Here is an 18,361-nt window from a genome sequence, read left to right as displayed (position 1 = left end):
TCGTTTCATAAAAATCCACCGTAGACATGTTATGAGCTACAGGAAGTGTTGGAGTTTGGAAGTGCTCGTTGGATATGACTCAACGGCCCTGCGTACTACCCGTTTTTATTTTGCACTTAATGCAGGTGGCAGCAGGACATTGCTTTATAGAAAATGAGCGCTTCCAAACACTCAACACTTTAGGAAAAAAAAACACCTGCAAAGAATTTCTTGACAGAAAGTACCAGATAACATGTCTACGGTGGATTTTCTACTTTGCAGATAGAAAGAGGATAATTCAAGCCTTTCATACAGCTGCAATGTTGGTGAGTTTGACATCATTTAACTTTAATACAATCAGATTGGACTTTTCTTTTTGGATGTATGGGCTGTCAATGGGAAATTGCATCCACAGTAGTTACCACCTTGATGGCAAGATGGCCGTGGTGTGCATATGGTCAGTTATAGTACCATGGCATGAAGGAGTGCGTTGGTTAGCATTAGGATATCGGTCAGTTAGTACTTGACTATTCCGCAAATGTTGGACCCCCAAGCAATGAGTGCAATCAATGGAAAAGCAATCACATTCCATGTCAGCCATGTAAATCACTCTGTCGTAAATAATAGATGCGATGTAATTTCCTTTCCGCTTTTTCATTTGTTTATTTTTTACTTTAGGTATGCCTCGAATCATTTGGCTACTATACTTTCTGTGAAACTAAAGCAACTAAAAAGAAGTTAATTTATGTAGTTAAGTCAATCAAGACATCATGTATCAATTCTGTGTCAGGTTGATATTCCTGTATATTATGTTCATTAATCATGATGAAATATGTATATTAGTTCTGGGTATTTCATACTTTATGCTTTGGCAATTCTGTTGTCATGTCCACACAATATATGAAATATATGTAACATACAAGACTTGTCTATGTGGGAATATAAATAAATCGTTGTTTTCATGAATGTCTGCACATGGTGTTGATTTGCATTGATAAGCATGTGTCCTATCACAGACTGTGATAGGACACCTTTTAGCTCAAGACCCAAAACACAAATTAGCCAATAGCCATTAATTTGCTCGGGACCCAAAATAGTGAAAATAGCCGATCTACAAGCTCAAAAGACATTTGTTTTGTAATTCATGGAATTTCTGGAATTGAATTTGTTTTGAATTCATGTTTTGTTTTTGTTTTTTACGGTTTTGAAATAATTGTGTGGGAAACAAAATATATATAATGGACCCAGGCAGAAAAATGTGTCTGCGACCCACAAATGAGTCCCGACCCACTGTGTGGGAAACAGTGTCCTATCAAGTCACGCAAGAAGTCTACATCAGAAAGGATATAGTGATTCAAATAAACTTTATTGACTTTGCGTCCAGATGTCAAAGGGCATGCAAATACAGGCTTCTGAATCTGAAATTGTCTTATTTTTTCAGTTTGGTTCTATTTTTGTTCGTTTTTTTAATTATTATTATTTTTTTCTTTTTCTTCTTTTTTTTTTACAAAACTACGTGCACCTTAAGTAATCAATTCTGCAGCGTACAAACCACAAAAATACCCAGTTTTACATTATCAAATACTGCACATAGAAAACATTTACAAAGCACAGGTATAAAATTACAGCTCCCCTTTCTTCCTCTCTCGCCACACATAACATACCAACCGCATCCTTCCAGCAGTACAGACGTTCTACAGTGCTTTGCTCGCAGATGTGCTCTCTGAATGCTCCTCAGAGGAGGGGAAAGGCAAGGCCAGTTAGAAAAGTGACCAGATTTGACTGAGAGCCTGCCATTGTGCAACCTCCAGCTTTTCACCAGAGGAGAAAAACTGAATTTATTTATATTTTATGATCCAAAATGAGTTAATAGCACAGGCAGACTCTTCACATACTAGAGCATGTTTGAAATAAATATTAGAGCTGAAATCGACATGTAAATATGAAATAAATGCTTAAACATGTAGCCACAGAAGTGAACCTTTCAAGCCCGTTTTCTCAACTCGCTGTGTTCTGCAAGACATTAATTACTCTATAAGCCATATCTCCAAAACTGGTGGGTCAAACTGAACAACCAATATGTCAATTTGAAGCTATGATTCGAAAATTCAAAAAAATCCAATGGCAGTCCGTCAGTCAAATTTGGCCACAATAAAGACAACCCTTCAACCACCAACCAACTCAACCAGCTTCAAAGGGTGTTGTTTTGACTTGCTGTTGTGGTCATCGTGTTAATTCAGCGGTTATCAATGCAGGTGCACTCTAGATCAGTGCTTCCCAAACCTTTTAACCTGTGACCCAAAACAGAAATTAGACATTCGCCCCGGGACCCAAACTATAGTGAAAATAGCAAATCTAAAGCTCGCAATGTATAGATGGGCTATTTTAGCTATACTTAAACATTCATTTTCTAATACATTGAATTTCTTAGATTTTTCAATTCAAAATGTTCAAATTCTTTGAATTTTCTTTTCAAATCATGAAAATGTTTCCTTTTTTTCCCCCAAATGTTTGGGAAACACTTCTAGATCCTGGCGGGGGCGGGTAACTTATTGATAGTTAGAAACCAAATGGACCCTCATGGTTCTGTAACTCAGAGAGCATGCAGATTGTTTGCATGCTCCCAGTGACATTAACCCTTGTATAGCGTATAGATAAATAAATGGAGGTCCATGCATGGCCTAATGCGTATCAAACAAAAGGTTGAGAATCACTGTTCAACAATATGCCTCTGAGGCCATTATAGGCATCCCCAGATGATTCAATGAAACCACATACTGTATACTTAAAGTAACCAGACAGCAATCTACTCTGCATGTATTGAGGTATGTGGTATACTGTATATGCCACGTAAACAACGTACAGTAGTTGTTTGTGCCTTGCAGATGGGCTTAGTAAAGATGAAGGTTGTCTTCCATGATATGCGCTACTATGACCCTACGCCTAATGGATACGTTGTCGCATCAAGGTGGTGTTGCTCGCAGACATTTTCAAGCTAAGGATCATGGATTTGCATTCTTACCTTGAAAATGTTCCGTTGTGAACAGTGTATAGTTTTATTTATATATATATATTGTTTTTTGCCAAGACAGATGAGAGAGGTTAGAATGGCTACTGTGACGAACAACACCTATAGACACAGGATGTTAACAGCAGTGGAATGCCAATTTGCTTCAGTGACCTTAACCAAAAGACAGTGGTTGTTTGGTTCTGGTTGATAGCTGCTACATAATGAGCAGATGCATGAACTGCATGCATCTTCAGGAAAATAAAATTAGAGAGAGAGAGAGGGGGGGGGGTTGTATATAACGTTTCTTTTTCCCTTTGGGGGGAGGGGGGGTTATTATAAGAGTTCTTCACAATGCAGTGCATGCTTTACAGTATCTTTGTAGGGTGTACAGTTCTGGTTGCTCAAGTTTGGTTCACTGCATGGCTTTACGTACAGTATACTGTACTGTCTGCAGGTGACAAGACATTTGATATGATATCAAGGTTTAGATCTTAATTGTTGTCCATTATGCAAGAAAGAAAAGAGTTCAAATTACTGTTAGTTTTGCGGCATGGTTTTACGACTGATAAAAAGGACCATGTCGATGCCAAATACCAAAGGCTCTGTCTGTATAGTCTCATTCAGCCACACCTGCAACTTTCAAATGGAAGCGACAGGATCAATTAAGGCTCAATCAACGATACAGCGTATACGGCCAATGATTTGCTAGCTCTCTCTCTCTCTCGTTGGAGGAGACAAGTTATTGCCAGAAGAACAAACTCTACTTTGAAGAGTGAAAGGCTACATCCATGCTACGTTCAAAATACAGCATTGTTACATTTCAAAAGGATTCCTATTATGACACGATACTGGAAATGCAGCTAACTGTTTTACATCATCATTGCCAACGTGTCAAAATCGTTATAATCAGCATCATTATCATATCACTGTGAAAGGTTTAGATACAGGAAAATCATCAGGATAAACGTGCGGCAAAAACATGTTCTGCCTTTTTAAAGTACAAAGAGATACGTTACAATTCCATCATCCTGATACATTACATTGTAATCATCTTTCTGAAACCCATCATGGCGATTTAAATAAATCAGATGCACCTCGCCAGATAAAGTTCATGCTATTTTTTGCCTCTTTTTTTTCTCAGTCACCGAGCTGTTCTTTTTAAATGAGCACACAAAGGATAAAGACATTTAGAGGAAAAGGAGGGTGGGCCTGAATATGCAATAGGGCAAAGGCCCCTGGAAAGTCTTTTGTCAAAGAGACAGTACCTAACAAATGACACTCAGATCTGGTGTAATGAAGATTAAGAAATACATTCAGAAAAAACTATACATATACACATTTAGAACTTCGGTACAATTATTTCAAGCAAAATACATTTTTTCAAAACTTTCAGTTGTGTGCTACAACAGTGAAGCAACGTCTCCTAAACAAAATAAGGCCATTGTATACACGGAACAAGCCCTCATTTTAGCAACAACCAAAAAGGCAGGTTTTCCACCGCCTCTCCGTCCCGCATGTCTCATATGCTAAATATCTGTTCACCGCAACACCTTACAAAAATAAAAGACATTTTCAAACGTAGCACTCGAGAGACGATATATTATAGGTTGATCTGAAAGACATTATAAAACAGTAGATTTTTAAGATTTTGCACGATAAAAAAATTAGCTTTGAGTTCAAAGTAGATTTCTACGCGGAAGCAAGCTTATGGGGGAGGGTTTTACATTCCAAAAGAGGAAACCAACAAGAACATCTTATACGAGCGTTTCCATCATGCCCCACGACTGCAGAATACACCCTATAGAGCTCTACATTCAAAGTGTGGCTAAACCGTCCATGGTGCTTTAAAGCGGCATCTGGACAAACAGAAGGACCCATGGCCTTCAGGACAAAGGTTTCTGTGTGCAGAAGAACAGGAACCACAATGTTCGCTCTGATTGTCAGCTTATGTCCTATTTCTGTCTCACTCGCCACCACAAATCAATATCCCTTCCCTACCTACCTACCTACCTACAGTACCGCTCTGTCTGAAACCCAAGCACACCATAAAATCTGCATCCGCGAAGCAGCTAGTAGCATGCTCATACAATAGATATATGCATGCATCCGTCTATTTATCCACCCATCCATCCGAATATTTTTTATCAGGGTGTGTATAGGGTTATATGTATCCATTCCAAATCCACCAACTTCAAGTTGTCTCTTAGCCACTTAACCTACTGTACAATACATATTCTACTTTGTTGACCCCAGGGGTCTGTACTTAATTGGTCCCCTCCTTTTTTCTATCACCAAACGTCTACAAGCTCGATGCTCTGTGAGCTTGTTGATCAGCTATTTCTGCTGAATGTTTGCCTGTAATGATATGCCCAGGATAGGGATGGTTTCTGTGGTTATTTGGACGACATACTCCTTGGTTTTTCCACGCCTGCTGTCTCATGCTACACCTTTGCTGGCACTGCCTGATGGAAGCCAGTTCTTCAGGCATCCAACTCTTTGCAACCTGACTTTATTTAACCAAGTTAGAATCTATCCCAAAGCCACGAGAAAAAAATGGTACGCAATGAGCCGACAATGCAACAAAAGCAACTAGTACCTGTACATCATTTTTAAAATGTAAATATCATGAAAGCTCTGTCTAGGCTATGGATATAGGAATGCATGTTCATGTAAATCCCTGAACCCATCTGAAAAGTCACAAATTGAGCTCTTTAATGTAGCCCACAACTTGAGTGTACAAGTGGTTTTGGAATATCTATATCTACATATTACTGTATATCTCTCTCCCAAAGTTTCGGTGAAATTCTTTCCCACCAAAACATGAATCCAGATGTCTATCTGACCTGACTGAGTGTGCATCATATTGTTCGATAAATATATTTCATTAAAATACATAGAAACACCCACACTATAAGAAAGGCAATCACCATCACCATCTTTTCCATTTGGTTACAGGAATCCATGAAGGTTTTGGGCAATTTTGGCAAACGCTCCCCCTATCCCCACACATTAAGTGTAGATAATTTGTCTCTGCACAATCTCCCTTCAGCCCTCAGTTCTGTCATCAAAAAACTTGATTAACAATGTTTGTGTAGCTACTTCATATACAGCAAGGGGGACATTATACAATCTCATCTCACAAATTCCAGCACAGGGAAATCACATGGGAAAAATATCCAGTCATTTTATAGTTTACCAACGACAAACATTCAGCGGTTAACAGGGATGTTTTTTGATTTAAGTAATACAATTATATAAATCTCACTAAGGTTTTACTTGAATATATAGTTTTACCGTCTGTCTATATCCTTTCAAACGAAAAGCTTTTGCTTCTTATTTTCTTGCCGTCCCCTTACTGCAATCACAAAAGATGTGCGTCCAAGAAAAATGTGTGCAAATACCAAGAAAATAAGCGTGTGTTTTTACATCATGCTAGCTGTCCACAAAAAGAGAATGAAAAGAAGCAGGTCAAATGATTTCATAACACAATAATATAAAGTTATACATCCAGCAAGGAATCATTTAGAAACGTAGAGGAAACACAGAGGTGGTGGGAACCAAGCAACGATAAAGTGGCCATCCTCTTCTGCCAAAAAGTTAAGAACGACAAAAAGTGATCCCTTTTTTCCAAAAATCTGAAGAGTGCTGAAACAACGTGAAGTCTGCTGGTCTAAGGAGCTGAGAGAGGACAAGAAAAATGTCTTGGGAATGGGATTTTCCCTTTCCGAAAGTTATAAACATACAGTGTAAACTATAAAGAACCCCTCATCACAGCAGTCATCGAAACATAAGGTGAGGTGAGGACCAAACCACATCGATGTGTCGAGATGCAACAAAAGGCTTTTAGTGTTGGTCCCAGTGGTGTGATGTCCTGCTGCACGTCGGTGCATGTCGACCCAAGTGATCCACTTGGTTCAATTCAACTACTTGGGTCTACATGGCGACCCATTGGTGGTGTTTGGGCTTAGTTTAAACTAGATGGGGAATGTGGTACAATGCACAAAGCAATAGCTTCGAGACTGCCAGCTGTCCCTAAACGACAAATACGTGTGTCAAAGGTTTAACATGGGTGGCTGTCGACTCAGTGGTGGAAAGTAAGCAAGTACATTTACTTAAGTACTGTACTTAAGTACAATTTTGAGGTATTTATACTTAACTGGATTTTTGTACTTTATATTGTACTTTAAATATATTTATATTGTAATTTTACAATTGAGTATGTTTTCCACCACTGGCTGTCGACACGTTTTTTGTTTGTATTTTTTGTAGTGTCCTCGGTCAGTCAGACTACTTTCAGTTTCATTAGTTTCAAAAAGAGACACTCGACAGTAAGATGGAAATCCTCATAAAGAAATGGGTACACATAGCTCAGTGTGGCCTGCTGCTCTCAGACCATTCAATGTAATGTAGATCATTGCTCATCTATCAACACAACAGTCTATAGATCCTTTTCTTTTTACTTCAAATGTTTATAACTTTGTTCAATTAGGCCCCATTCAATGACCCTAAACCCCAGTCCATTATTTAAAATAGCATTAATAATTGACAAGGCGAAGGCATAATTGAACAAAACAAAACATTCAAGACATCGATATGAAATCGTGATTCCGATATGAAATTGTTCATGTTTTTTCTGTAGTTGTTTTATGTTCTTTTACTTTATCACCATTATTATTTTGATGCCAACACCAATGCAAAACTAGTGTTCTTCATGGCTTAGAGGTGCAATGACTTCTGGGGATTTCTCACCGAAAACGGCATGAAATATTTACTGTTCAGGAAAGTAATAGAAGAGTTGCCCCATTGGACCTCGAAAGTAGACCTAAAAAACCCACTTGATACACTTCCATGCTGGCATTCAACAAAGTAATTAATTAAATAGTTTTACAGTGCAGATTGACCAAATTAATAAACAAATTGTCAAACATCTAAGACATATTTTACAGTAAAGTGCCATTTTTGACAAAAGACAAAGAAAGGTCAAGTGATAAACTACATAACAGTGCTTAAAATGAATTAGAACCAGCATATTGTAGAGTTCTACAACGCCTCTTACACCTGAAAGAAGTGAAACCACACGGCAGGTACTAAATAATACTGACATAAAAAACTGCCATGTAAACCAACAAGTCACATTTCAACAAAGAAAATGGAGCTCCATCTGGAATGAAGTACACGCTTACACATATACAGCATTTTGTCCAAGTTAGTTACACGAAGGTGCCCAAAAGACAAAGTGTGGAGTTTAAAGGTTAAAGTTGTTTGCCACCAGTGCAGAGTCAGACACAGAAAGAAAAACAGAAGAGACATGCTCGTCAGCTCCCTACATGGAACAGGGAGCGTGAGGGAGAAACGGTCCGGGTGGTGCTGGCATACAGTTAGGAGTACAAGACTGTGTTCCCTCATGGGTGCAAAACACAAGAACCCAAGACTAAAGCCGAAGACGTTTCCTACCCAACAATGCATTTGTGCCGAAGTGTTCCATGCTGTGGCCGTTCCGGTTCTGTAAGGAGGAAGGCAGGTTCAGGAATCTGTACTGTCAGCTGCTCCATCGACAGTATGCAGCTTTCCCTACACCTGGAGCCCGCTAAAGTATAGTTTAATCACTCTCTTCTTCTACAGACGATAATGATGATAATGGTGCTCCTGTCCCAAAAGTCCCTCCTTCTTTAGATAGCTTAGTGCACTGTCGTTTTCCCAGGACTGTTCGCAAAACTAAATTAGAGAGTGCCATACTCCTATAGCATGGTTGAAACCAAGCAAGAACCAAAGATAAAACAAAAAAACGTGTCGCAAGCAAACATGCGGAATGTAGCCGATACATATACATGAACACAAATAACTATTTTATCAACTATCGATTAATATATCTGTATAGAAACTCAGCCTTGTGGAAATTAAATATTAGCAGTGCTGCTACCTCAAATAATAGCATCCTTATATAAACATCCAAGCCTCGTGCCCAGGTGCGTGTGTGTGTGTGTATGTGAGCGTGCACGTGCGTGCGTGCACACGTGCATGCATGCGTGCGTGTGAGTGCGGCCTACCATTCTCAGCCCAGGTGTGCAGAAAAATCTATTTTTTGCATTACATCTACTGTAAGTCATCGACTCTGCTACATATACATGTTATATTGTATACTAGCTCAACTACTACAACTAATAATAATGATAATAACAATATTAATAACAATAATAATTGCTTTGGTTTTAAAAAATTACGTTTTTTTTCCTTTCTTAGTTTGGCATAGAGAGTTTAGAAACTGGCATGGTCATGGTCCTGGGATGAAGGTTTATGGGAGCATTACGCCGTGAACTCTAGCTGGAATGCTAGAGTTGAAAATGCTACATGTTCTAGTAAATGATACGTACAGAAAGTTGCGTTTGATCAGTTAATGGTGGCGACCGCTAAATAAAAGGTAACATGTCTGCATTGTGTAAAGAAATAAATGTACAATACATGATAATGACAGCAGTGACGGGTTATGTTGAATGTGTGTTTGAATTCCGGTTACTTTGTGCCTTATATAGCTTCTGTGTATGTGTGCGTGTCTACGCCTGCCTGTCTTGCAATTCAAATACAGCGGCTTGTGTATATACAGTACGTGTGTCCAACCCGGGTCTCACCCAAACACGGTGAAATAGAAACGGATTGGCAATTCCGTACATACACGCCTAGAAAACCCCAAAATCCATACATATTACATATGAAATATGAGGCAGGGGGGCACTGTCTCCACCGAACATTGCGAAGTTCGGTGGAGCCAGACAGTGGCCTTGTGGTTAGTGGCCTGGGAGGTCAGGGGTTCGATCCCCGGCCGGGTCATACCAAAGACTGTAAAATGGGACCCAATGCCTCCCTGCTTGGCACTCAGCATCAATGGGTTGGATCGGGGGGTCAAATCAACTAATCAAATTATTCCCGAGCGCATCACAGCTGCAGCTCACCGCTCCTTGGATGGGTCAAATGTGGAGAACAAATTTCACTGCGGTAACGTGTGTGACAAATCGTACGACTTTGACTTTGCCAACTCAGCCCCGTCCGAGTTGTAACCCAATAGCACATAATCGTAAATATTGTCAAACCCGATCTCACACAAATACGGTGAAATAGATATAGCAATTCCGCACATACAATACTAGTGAAAGCCACGTCGCGGTCAAAACAGTAGTAGTGTAATATGTAAGGATTTTGGGGGGGTTTCTAGGCGTGTATGTACGGAATTGTCAATGCGTGGCCATTTCCACAGCGTTTGGGTGAGATGGGGGCTGGTCTGTCTGGTGTGTCTGTCTGGCTGCTACCGTGGTGGGGAGTGTCTTGTTGTCGTTGTGTGTCTAGGTACACGAGGGGCTGGTGGCGCTCTCCAGGGAGGACTGCGAGAGGCGTCTGGTCAGCGGGCCGATGCTGGGGTCCGCCAGGGAGGAGGTAGGGAAGAGCTTGTACCAGCCGCTGACCGGGCCCGACAGGTCCAGGTCCTCCAGCAGGATCTGGGCCATTCCCATGAAGCACTTGTGGTCCATGCGTCCGTAGTCGCCCCACACGATCACCTGGAGGAGGGCCGGCCGGGGGGAAAAAGTATATGAATGTTTTACTTTTTGATGCCCAATACTTTTGTACTTTTACTTGAGTAAAACTTTTTACTTGTAACGAAATAGTTACAACATTGCAGTAGTGGTACTTTTTCTTCTTAAAGTACCAACAGTAATGTACTCATTATGCAGAATGTCCCAGCGAGGGAACGACGGAAAGCCCCAAATCATTTTCCCGAAAAACACCGTTGTACATAACAGCTTTTTGTACCATACAATGTTGAGCACTCGCATGTACAGCACACAAGTAAGTACACATTTGATTTAAAGCGTTCAGACGTTCGTACGATAGTAGCACAATACATATTCTTAAACCTTATATTATTCCCAAACTGATTACATACACCTTTGTGATTGTACATAATATATTGCTTGAAAAGTGGGGGATTTAAGATACCCTGAAAACATATGAAGCGAGAAGCATGGAGACCGAGGTCGATACAGCACAACAACTGCAAATGCTAGCTACTGTGGATGCAGAAGAAAATGGCAACCGAGGAGAGGAGAGGAGAGGAGAGGAGAGGAGAGGAGAGGAGAGGAGAGGAGAGGAGAGGAGAGGAGAGGAGGATTCAATCATACCTGTAGAACTTTGCCCTGAGGACTCTCATCAAACAACAGTGCCTGCTGGTAGGTGGGGTCCAGGTTCTTCTTCACCGCTTTGGTCTTCTTCTTGGACAAACATATTCCATTCTCCAGGAGATACACCTTCACGTAGGTTGCTGCAAACAGCCAATATGGATATGACACAGTGGTGGTGACACTTCCCAAATTCAGAGCCTTGAAGGAAACGTAGACTGTGTACCAGTCGGTACTTTTCAAGGAACCTTATCTTAAATTTGCTGATGTTTTCAGGCTGAAATCCATCTAACAACCGACTAACAGGGCTCCCAGACAGTAGACGCAGGTGTGTTAAACTCGCAACTGCACTCAATCAGGTGGTCTGAATTCTCCAAATGCTTTCTTTTCATCAAAGAAAGTGTAATGGAATCCACTGATTCAACATTGCAAAACAACAACACTGTACTTAAATCAAATAGCACTGATCATTTTATTGAGAACAGACAGAAAAGAAAAAGAAAACACCATACCTGGTAGGTTCTTGGAGCCCGCTTTAGGTGTCAACGCTCTTGCTTGGTTGACCTCCACCTCCAGCTGCCCTCCTCGGTCTAACATGCCTATATTGACATCCCCTGTGGAGAGAACATGCACATAGCATCCTATACTGTAACATACTGGCACATCTGTATTCACACACAAACACTACTATACTGTAACATACTGGCACATCTGTATTTACACACAAACACTACTATACTGTAACATACTGGCGCATCTGCATTCACACACAAACACTACTATACTGTAACAAAGTGTAACATACTGGCGCATCTGTATTTACACACAAACACTACTATGCTGTAACATACTGGCGCATCTGCATTCACACACAAACACTACTATACTGTAACATACTGGCGCATCTGTATTTACACACAAACACTACTATACTGTAACATACTGGCACATCTGTATTCACACACAAACACTACTATACTGTAACATACTGGCGCATCTGTATTTACACACAAACACTACTATACTGTAACATACTGGCACATCTGTATTTACACACAAACACTACTATGCTGTAACATACTGGCACATCTGTATTCGCACACAAACACTACACTTACAATTTATCCAGCTCAGGTAACTGCTTGTATATATATATATATATATATATATATATATAAATATATATATATCCCTAAAATTTAAATTTGCGTCCCTGAATCATTTATTATTTCTTATTCATTTTAGTGTTATGTTATCGATGTGAGCCACCGCTGAGTGAAAAGTCTCCATATTATAGCCTATGATAAAATACATGGAGTGCCTGCTTTCACTAGTGCCAGTGCCAACATTGGACAGCAGAGGGAGGCAGAGCGCTTCAAGTCTGTTCTCACTATTGGATAGGTTGGAAACATAGCCCGCTCTGCTGTTTCTCTCAAACTATGGCCTTTGAATGAAAGATTTATATCTCAACCAGGAATAACTACAGTACTGCAGAGCAGATGATGCGCCATTTCAAGCCACTGCCTTGCCTAGGCGTCATTAACAGTGGGAACACTGGTCGCCATCACTGTTTGAAATGTCCAATTCTGTGCCCACTAATACAACATATAACTGTAGATATAATGATTAAGACCTTTTCCACTCTATGCAGCTTGTTTTAGCGCGAGACGCCGATAACAATTTCGTGTAACATATCGCTGCTGTCGGGCGGAAACCTTGTATGTCCAACCTTGTGTTACTTTTCAGGATATGGGAAAAAAAGAAACCTGTGTTCCAATGGATCAAATTATTGTTTAGTCACAAGCTTTTGTTATCCGTTTCAATGGTTAAATATGAATACAAACCCACACACTTGACCACTTTAAAAATAATACGTGAAATAGCGAAAATAGCCAATCTAGAAGCTCACTGAGCTTGTAAATCGCTACTTGGGTGAGACACTCTTGTACGACAAACTATAGGGCATTCATTTATGAAAAAAGAAAGTTGAAATATTGAGAAACAATGTTTTATGCATGCATGACAGGCAGCGACGATATTTTAATTGGCTTATTAAAGTAATTCAATTATCACCTGTAGTGTTTAAAAGGGACCTAGCTTCATTATTTCAGCAGCAAATGTAACAAAGCGTAACAAAACAAGACAAGACAAGACAAGACAAGACAGGGTCTTGTCAGTGTGGCTTCCAATCATTTTCTCAGCTACCGCTTTGCATTTAAATGAAACATTCACATGTTTCATCTTTTGCAGACTGGGCAGTGGATATGACATGTGGAACGGTCAGGAAAATATCAGCACTTCACCATGACTGCAACGTGAATCAATTAACACAATCCCCGTCGGGATTAATGTATATATTTATCGCGCATTGCCAAGGTTTTTACCATTTCAACTCTTATTTTGAAGAGGGGGGGTTCTTCAAAGGTTAGTGAAATACAAATACTCAGCAGTATTTCACGATTTCAATTCTCCGCAGTCAACGTTTTTTTCCCCACGATTTTGACCTCATGCTTCCTTCTATGCATGAGGAGTCCAAGCTGCATCTTTTCACCTGACAGGGGAGAGTTTCCCCGGCCGGACATAGCGCGTGGAAGGAACACGTTATTCCGACCAGTTCCTTTCCCCTCCAACAGGGAGGTAGTTTTGAGATCAGGATTACTGCATGTTATTTGTGAGGGTACCTACCCTAGGGAACACGGGGATAACATGCAAACTCCTGGCAACCCCGCCCTGATGGTGTGTTCAATCAATTCAGATTTTTTGCTGTCTTACCCATGGGGGGCGTGGCTAGCGTCTGCCGGCCTACAATCTGGGCGGGGCCTAGTCCGTCCAGGAAGTCACTGAACTGGCTCTCAGGCCCCAAGCGGGTGGTCGGGAAGACAAACCTGACCGAGAAGAAGAGAGGGGAGAGCACAATGAATGGATGGAGGCAGATGGACAGACAGACAGACAGACAGACAGACAGACAGACAGACAGACAGACAGACAGACAGACAGACAGTACTAACGTTCCATCGGAGCTGTTAGAGTTGGTGCTCCCGTCGGTGGACTCCTTGCTGCCCTGCCGCGTCACGCGGTTCCTCATCTCCACGGCGATGCCCGTCTCCGTGCTCCTCCGGATGGTGCTGCGAAGCTTCTTCGTTCCGCCGTCTGAGAACGACACAACGGTCGTACAGTCAACGTCAAGTCTGAAACCCGTTAAGACCTGAGACCACATTCTACTAAATGTCTTCTAAAACAGTGGTTCCCAAAGTGGGGTCCGGGGACCTCCAAATGGACCCTTATGGGTGTGTATAACTCAGAGTTAAATTAAGTTTGATTTTGCAATATAAATTGGGGTCCCAGAGATAGAAATACCATTAAATGGGGGTCCGTAGAGACTAATGCATGTCAATGTGGGGGTCCTTGACATGAAAAAGTTTGGGAACCACTGATCTAAATCCTAACAGACAGGTTGTCTCTATGTCAGTGGTGCTCAGACGACCTCCAGAATGATATGTATTTGGCCGCCGACCTCCATCTGAAAACATGTTGTTCCAGGGAAGGGATACCCACCAGAAGCAAATATTTTACTTAAAAATGTTCACAGGGAAAGAATATATATTCAATATTTAATATGCCATTAACAGTTTGCAGGAAAAAGGCCCAAGAAAGCACTATGGCTTGTTTCCACTGTACTCTTTTCACCTTGGCTTTAGTACCTGCATGATTTTAATTAAAGGGCAAAATAGTAGTTCCATATGGAGCCTTTTTAGGGACAAATCGAACCATTGCTTGTTCCATATAGAAGCTTTTCTGTAGACGGTAAGGATTCTGATGAAGTTATTTTATTTTCACATTCCACAAGGAGGTGATTTTTAAAGACTTTCCAAGTAGACTTAATAAAAGACCTGTCTCCGTGCTTTGTTTTGAATTGTGGTCACTCGAGTGCGGAGGCAATCTTCAACCAAGATCCTCTGGGACGGAACATTTCCCGTTTTCTCAGAGACACTTTACCTACTGCAAAATAACAATGTTGTATTTCATTTTACGTTGTATAATTATAATGATGTAATCTGCCATAGCTCTGTGACAGGTGTTATCCAACCAGTCATATTTAGTGCAATGAATCCACTGTTTCTAAAATGTTATGTTACCCATGTTGAGTTGACATGCTGAGTTAATCCCGCCCTACAGCGTAGCGTCTTGCAATTTAAGGGCAAAACAGCCAGTGTGCGTAATTGACGTTTAATTATTGGCGTGTAGCATATGTCAAAGAAGACCACAGACTGAATAGATGTCTTCTGATCTTTAGGGATTCCTGTTTCTGTGACTTACAACCAAATGAATGCAAGCTGGAAGGCATTGAATTAATTAATGTATTTTAATGCAAGTATTATATACATTATAATTTACATTAAAATTTAAAATACATTAATTTATTAATTACTAATTAATTACTTCTGCAGAAGAAAACTTTCCGGTACATTTCCGATACCTTCCGACGTCAGCATTCGACAGGGAAAAAATCATATGTGTATAACGAGCAAATCGGCTAACCAATCACATGGCGCTTGGCCAATAAGGGACCACCTTATGTATGTACCTTATGTAGCAATGTCAAATGTCCGCTAACATAAATTGATGTACGATGACAAGAGCGGCCGTCATTTCACACAGGTGTGATTTTTTTAAATATAGAAGTGTATATTTGTGTAATGCTTTATGGTGTCGTTCACAGTTAACAGTTTTTGTATTGAGTTGTGCTTGAAACGTGTCTGCATACTGTTAATAAATACTTCAATCAATCAATCAAAAGACTAGCAGATGACCCCGTCTCCCTGCACACGCACACGCACGCGTACACGCACGCACAATGTGTGCATCGAGTCTCTGCACTGACACATAAAACTCCAAAAGCCTTACTCATGCATTGCACAGTATCACACAAACTGTAAGAGGCTTTCGCCTCCCCCGTGAAGTGTCGTCAAATAAAACATCATCTGCGTCAGACAACTAATCACTTGGCTCGTCTCGCATTCCATAAAAACGGCTGCTGTTTTTCATCTCGCAGCTGTTTCCCTCTCCTCCTCCTCCTGCATCTCCTTTGTACCCACCACCACTCCCCCCCCCCCCCCCCTCCCCCCTCGACTTTCTTTTTCTGGGCTCATTTCTCTTCTTTTTTTTCCGTCCTTCTTTCATCTGCCAGCACCCTTCCTCTGTCTCTTTCACTCAAAACTGAGCCCATCAGTTGCTTAGCACCACCTCTCACTCACTCACGCACGCACGCACACACACGCACACGCCACACACACACACACACACACACACACACACACACACACACACACACACACACACACACACACACACACACTGTTATGTATCCTATGCTCTATTTTTAACCTATTAGATCAGTGAGGTGTTCAGCTGTGGCTGTGACTAGTTTTTTGTGCTTTTACCTGCCGTTCTCAGCTCCCAGGAGATTGGACACACACACACACGCACGCACACACACACACACGCACGCACGCACGCACGCACGCATGCACGCACACACACACACACACACACACACACACACACATGCACGTACGCACACACAATGGAAGTGGTGGAAAGTAACTATACTGTACACATTCGCACGCACACACACACACACACACACACACACACACACACACACACACACGCACACTTTTCAGAGGCAAATATTGTACTTTTACTCCACTATAATTATTTGAAAACTTTAGTTACAGGAACTTTGTAGATTTACATTATTATTACACAACATACAGTAACGACTTCAGCCCTACAGTACATATATTTCGTTTATATCTACAAGCTCACAATGATGAGCAAAATATTGGTTGGTGAGGCCTGTGCACCTTAACATCAAATGGAGGGCCATCATGGCCTAATGCATATCATCAAACCTTGAAATTTAAAAAGGTACTGCTAAAACAACGTGCATGTGTGTGTGTGTATACTTCTCATTATGTGGACATAAATAAACATTTCAAATGTGTGTGTGTGTGTGTGTGTGTGTGTGTGTGTGCGAAAGTGCGTGCGTACGTCTGTCTGGCCGCCACCACTAATAGAGCAAAAACAGAGAGCTCTCTCCAATTTGCCAACCTCCAGCCAAAGTGTGTGTGTGCGAGCAGCAGAGAGCTCTTAGTGAAGCACCTCCCAGCAAGAGGTCGAGGCTTTAACAGTAGCTTTAACAGGCGGAAAACCCCAGTTTATGTGTCATCCAGCGATGAGTGTGTGTGCGAGGTGAGTCACTGCACTTTGTGTCTATGTATATGTGTAAGCCTCAGCAAGCCATAATAATCATTGGTTTCATTACCACTCCATTTTATACTGTAAACACTCTTATGCCACTGAGAGCATACACAAGCCCCCCCCCCCCCCCCCTTCATTGGCAGCTAGTGTATTATAGTGGCGCGCAAGTGCATCGGAGCAACAGTGTACGGTAAGTGCATACGGTATGCATGCACTATCTCACACACACACACACACACACACACACACACACACACACACACACACACACACACACACACACACACACACACACACACACACAGTGTTCCTCCGCAGCCCTGCATACATTACAGTACATAATACATGGAGGCGGCTGACCGCCTCAGTGTGTATAGCAAGGCCCAGAGCATACTGTATACTGTAAGTAGTAAAGTACTATTCTGAGGTACTGTACTATACTTCACTTTAGTAGGTCACTTTACTGGAGCATTCCCACTTTACCTGTATGTTTATTTATTTACATCTACTCCACTACATCTGACTGAGAGGCAAATATTGTAGATGATTGTAGATCTGCTATTTTCAAAAGATTTCCTTATACATTTTAGACCAGTGGTTCCCAAACCTTGTCGTGTCAGGGACCCCCAAATTGACACTAATTAGCCCGCGGACCCCCATTTGAATAGATATGCCAGAGACCCCCATGAGGGTTTAATTTCAAGGACCCCCAGTTTAACATGAAAACTGTCTACAGACCCCCATTTAATGGCATTTCTATCTCTGAGACCCCCAATTTATATTGTAAAATAAAATTACCGTTAATTTAACTCCATTTGGTTCCATTTGTACACTCTCAGAGTTAGAGACCCATAAGGGTCCATTTGGTTCCAAAATATAATTTAACTGGGTACCCCCTGGAACTCCCTCAAGGACCCCAGGGGGTCCCCGGACCGCACTTTGG

The 18,361-nt window shown here is 41.2% G+C and overlaps 1 protein-coding gene across 1 annotated transcript in view; it reads right to left on the bottom strand.

Annotated features, from left to right (window-relative positions):
* Nucleotides 1–10,198: 10,198 nt before the first annotated feature.
* Nucleotides 10,199–18,361, bottom strand: part of rims3 (regulating synaptic membrane exocytosis 3) — a 49,149-nt gene continuing 40,986 nt past the window's right edge. The window contains exons 3-7 of the mRNA XM_080787333.1: nt 14,163–14,304; nt 13,927–14,039; nt 11,667–11,768; nt 11,158–11,297; nt 10,199–10,536 (exon numbers count right to left, since the gene is read on the bottom strand). Coding sequence (XP_080643459.1) covers nt 10,324–10,536; nt 11,158–11,297; nt 11,667–11,768; nt 13,927–14,039; nt 14,163–14,304 — 710 coding nt within the window. The 3' untranslated portion in view covers nt 10,199–10,323. The remainder of the gene's footprint in view (nt 10,537–11,157; nt 11,298–11,666; nt 11,769–13,926; nt 14,040–14,162; nt 14,305–18,361) is intronic.

The sequence above is a fragment of the Protomyctophum bolini genome (genome assembly GCF_963924005.1).
Source record: "Protomyctophum bolini genome assembly, chromosome: 17".
Lineage (NCBI taxonomy): Eukaryota > Metazoa > Chordata > Actinopteri > Myctophiformes > Myctophidae > Protomyctophum > Protomyctophum bolini.
Note: the sequence above shows the minus strand (reverse complement) of the source record. Positions and strands in the feature narration are given on the sequence as shown.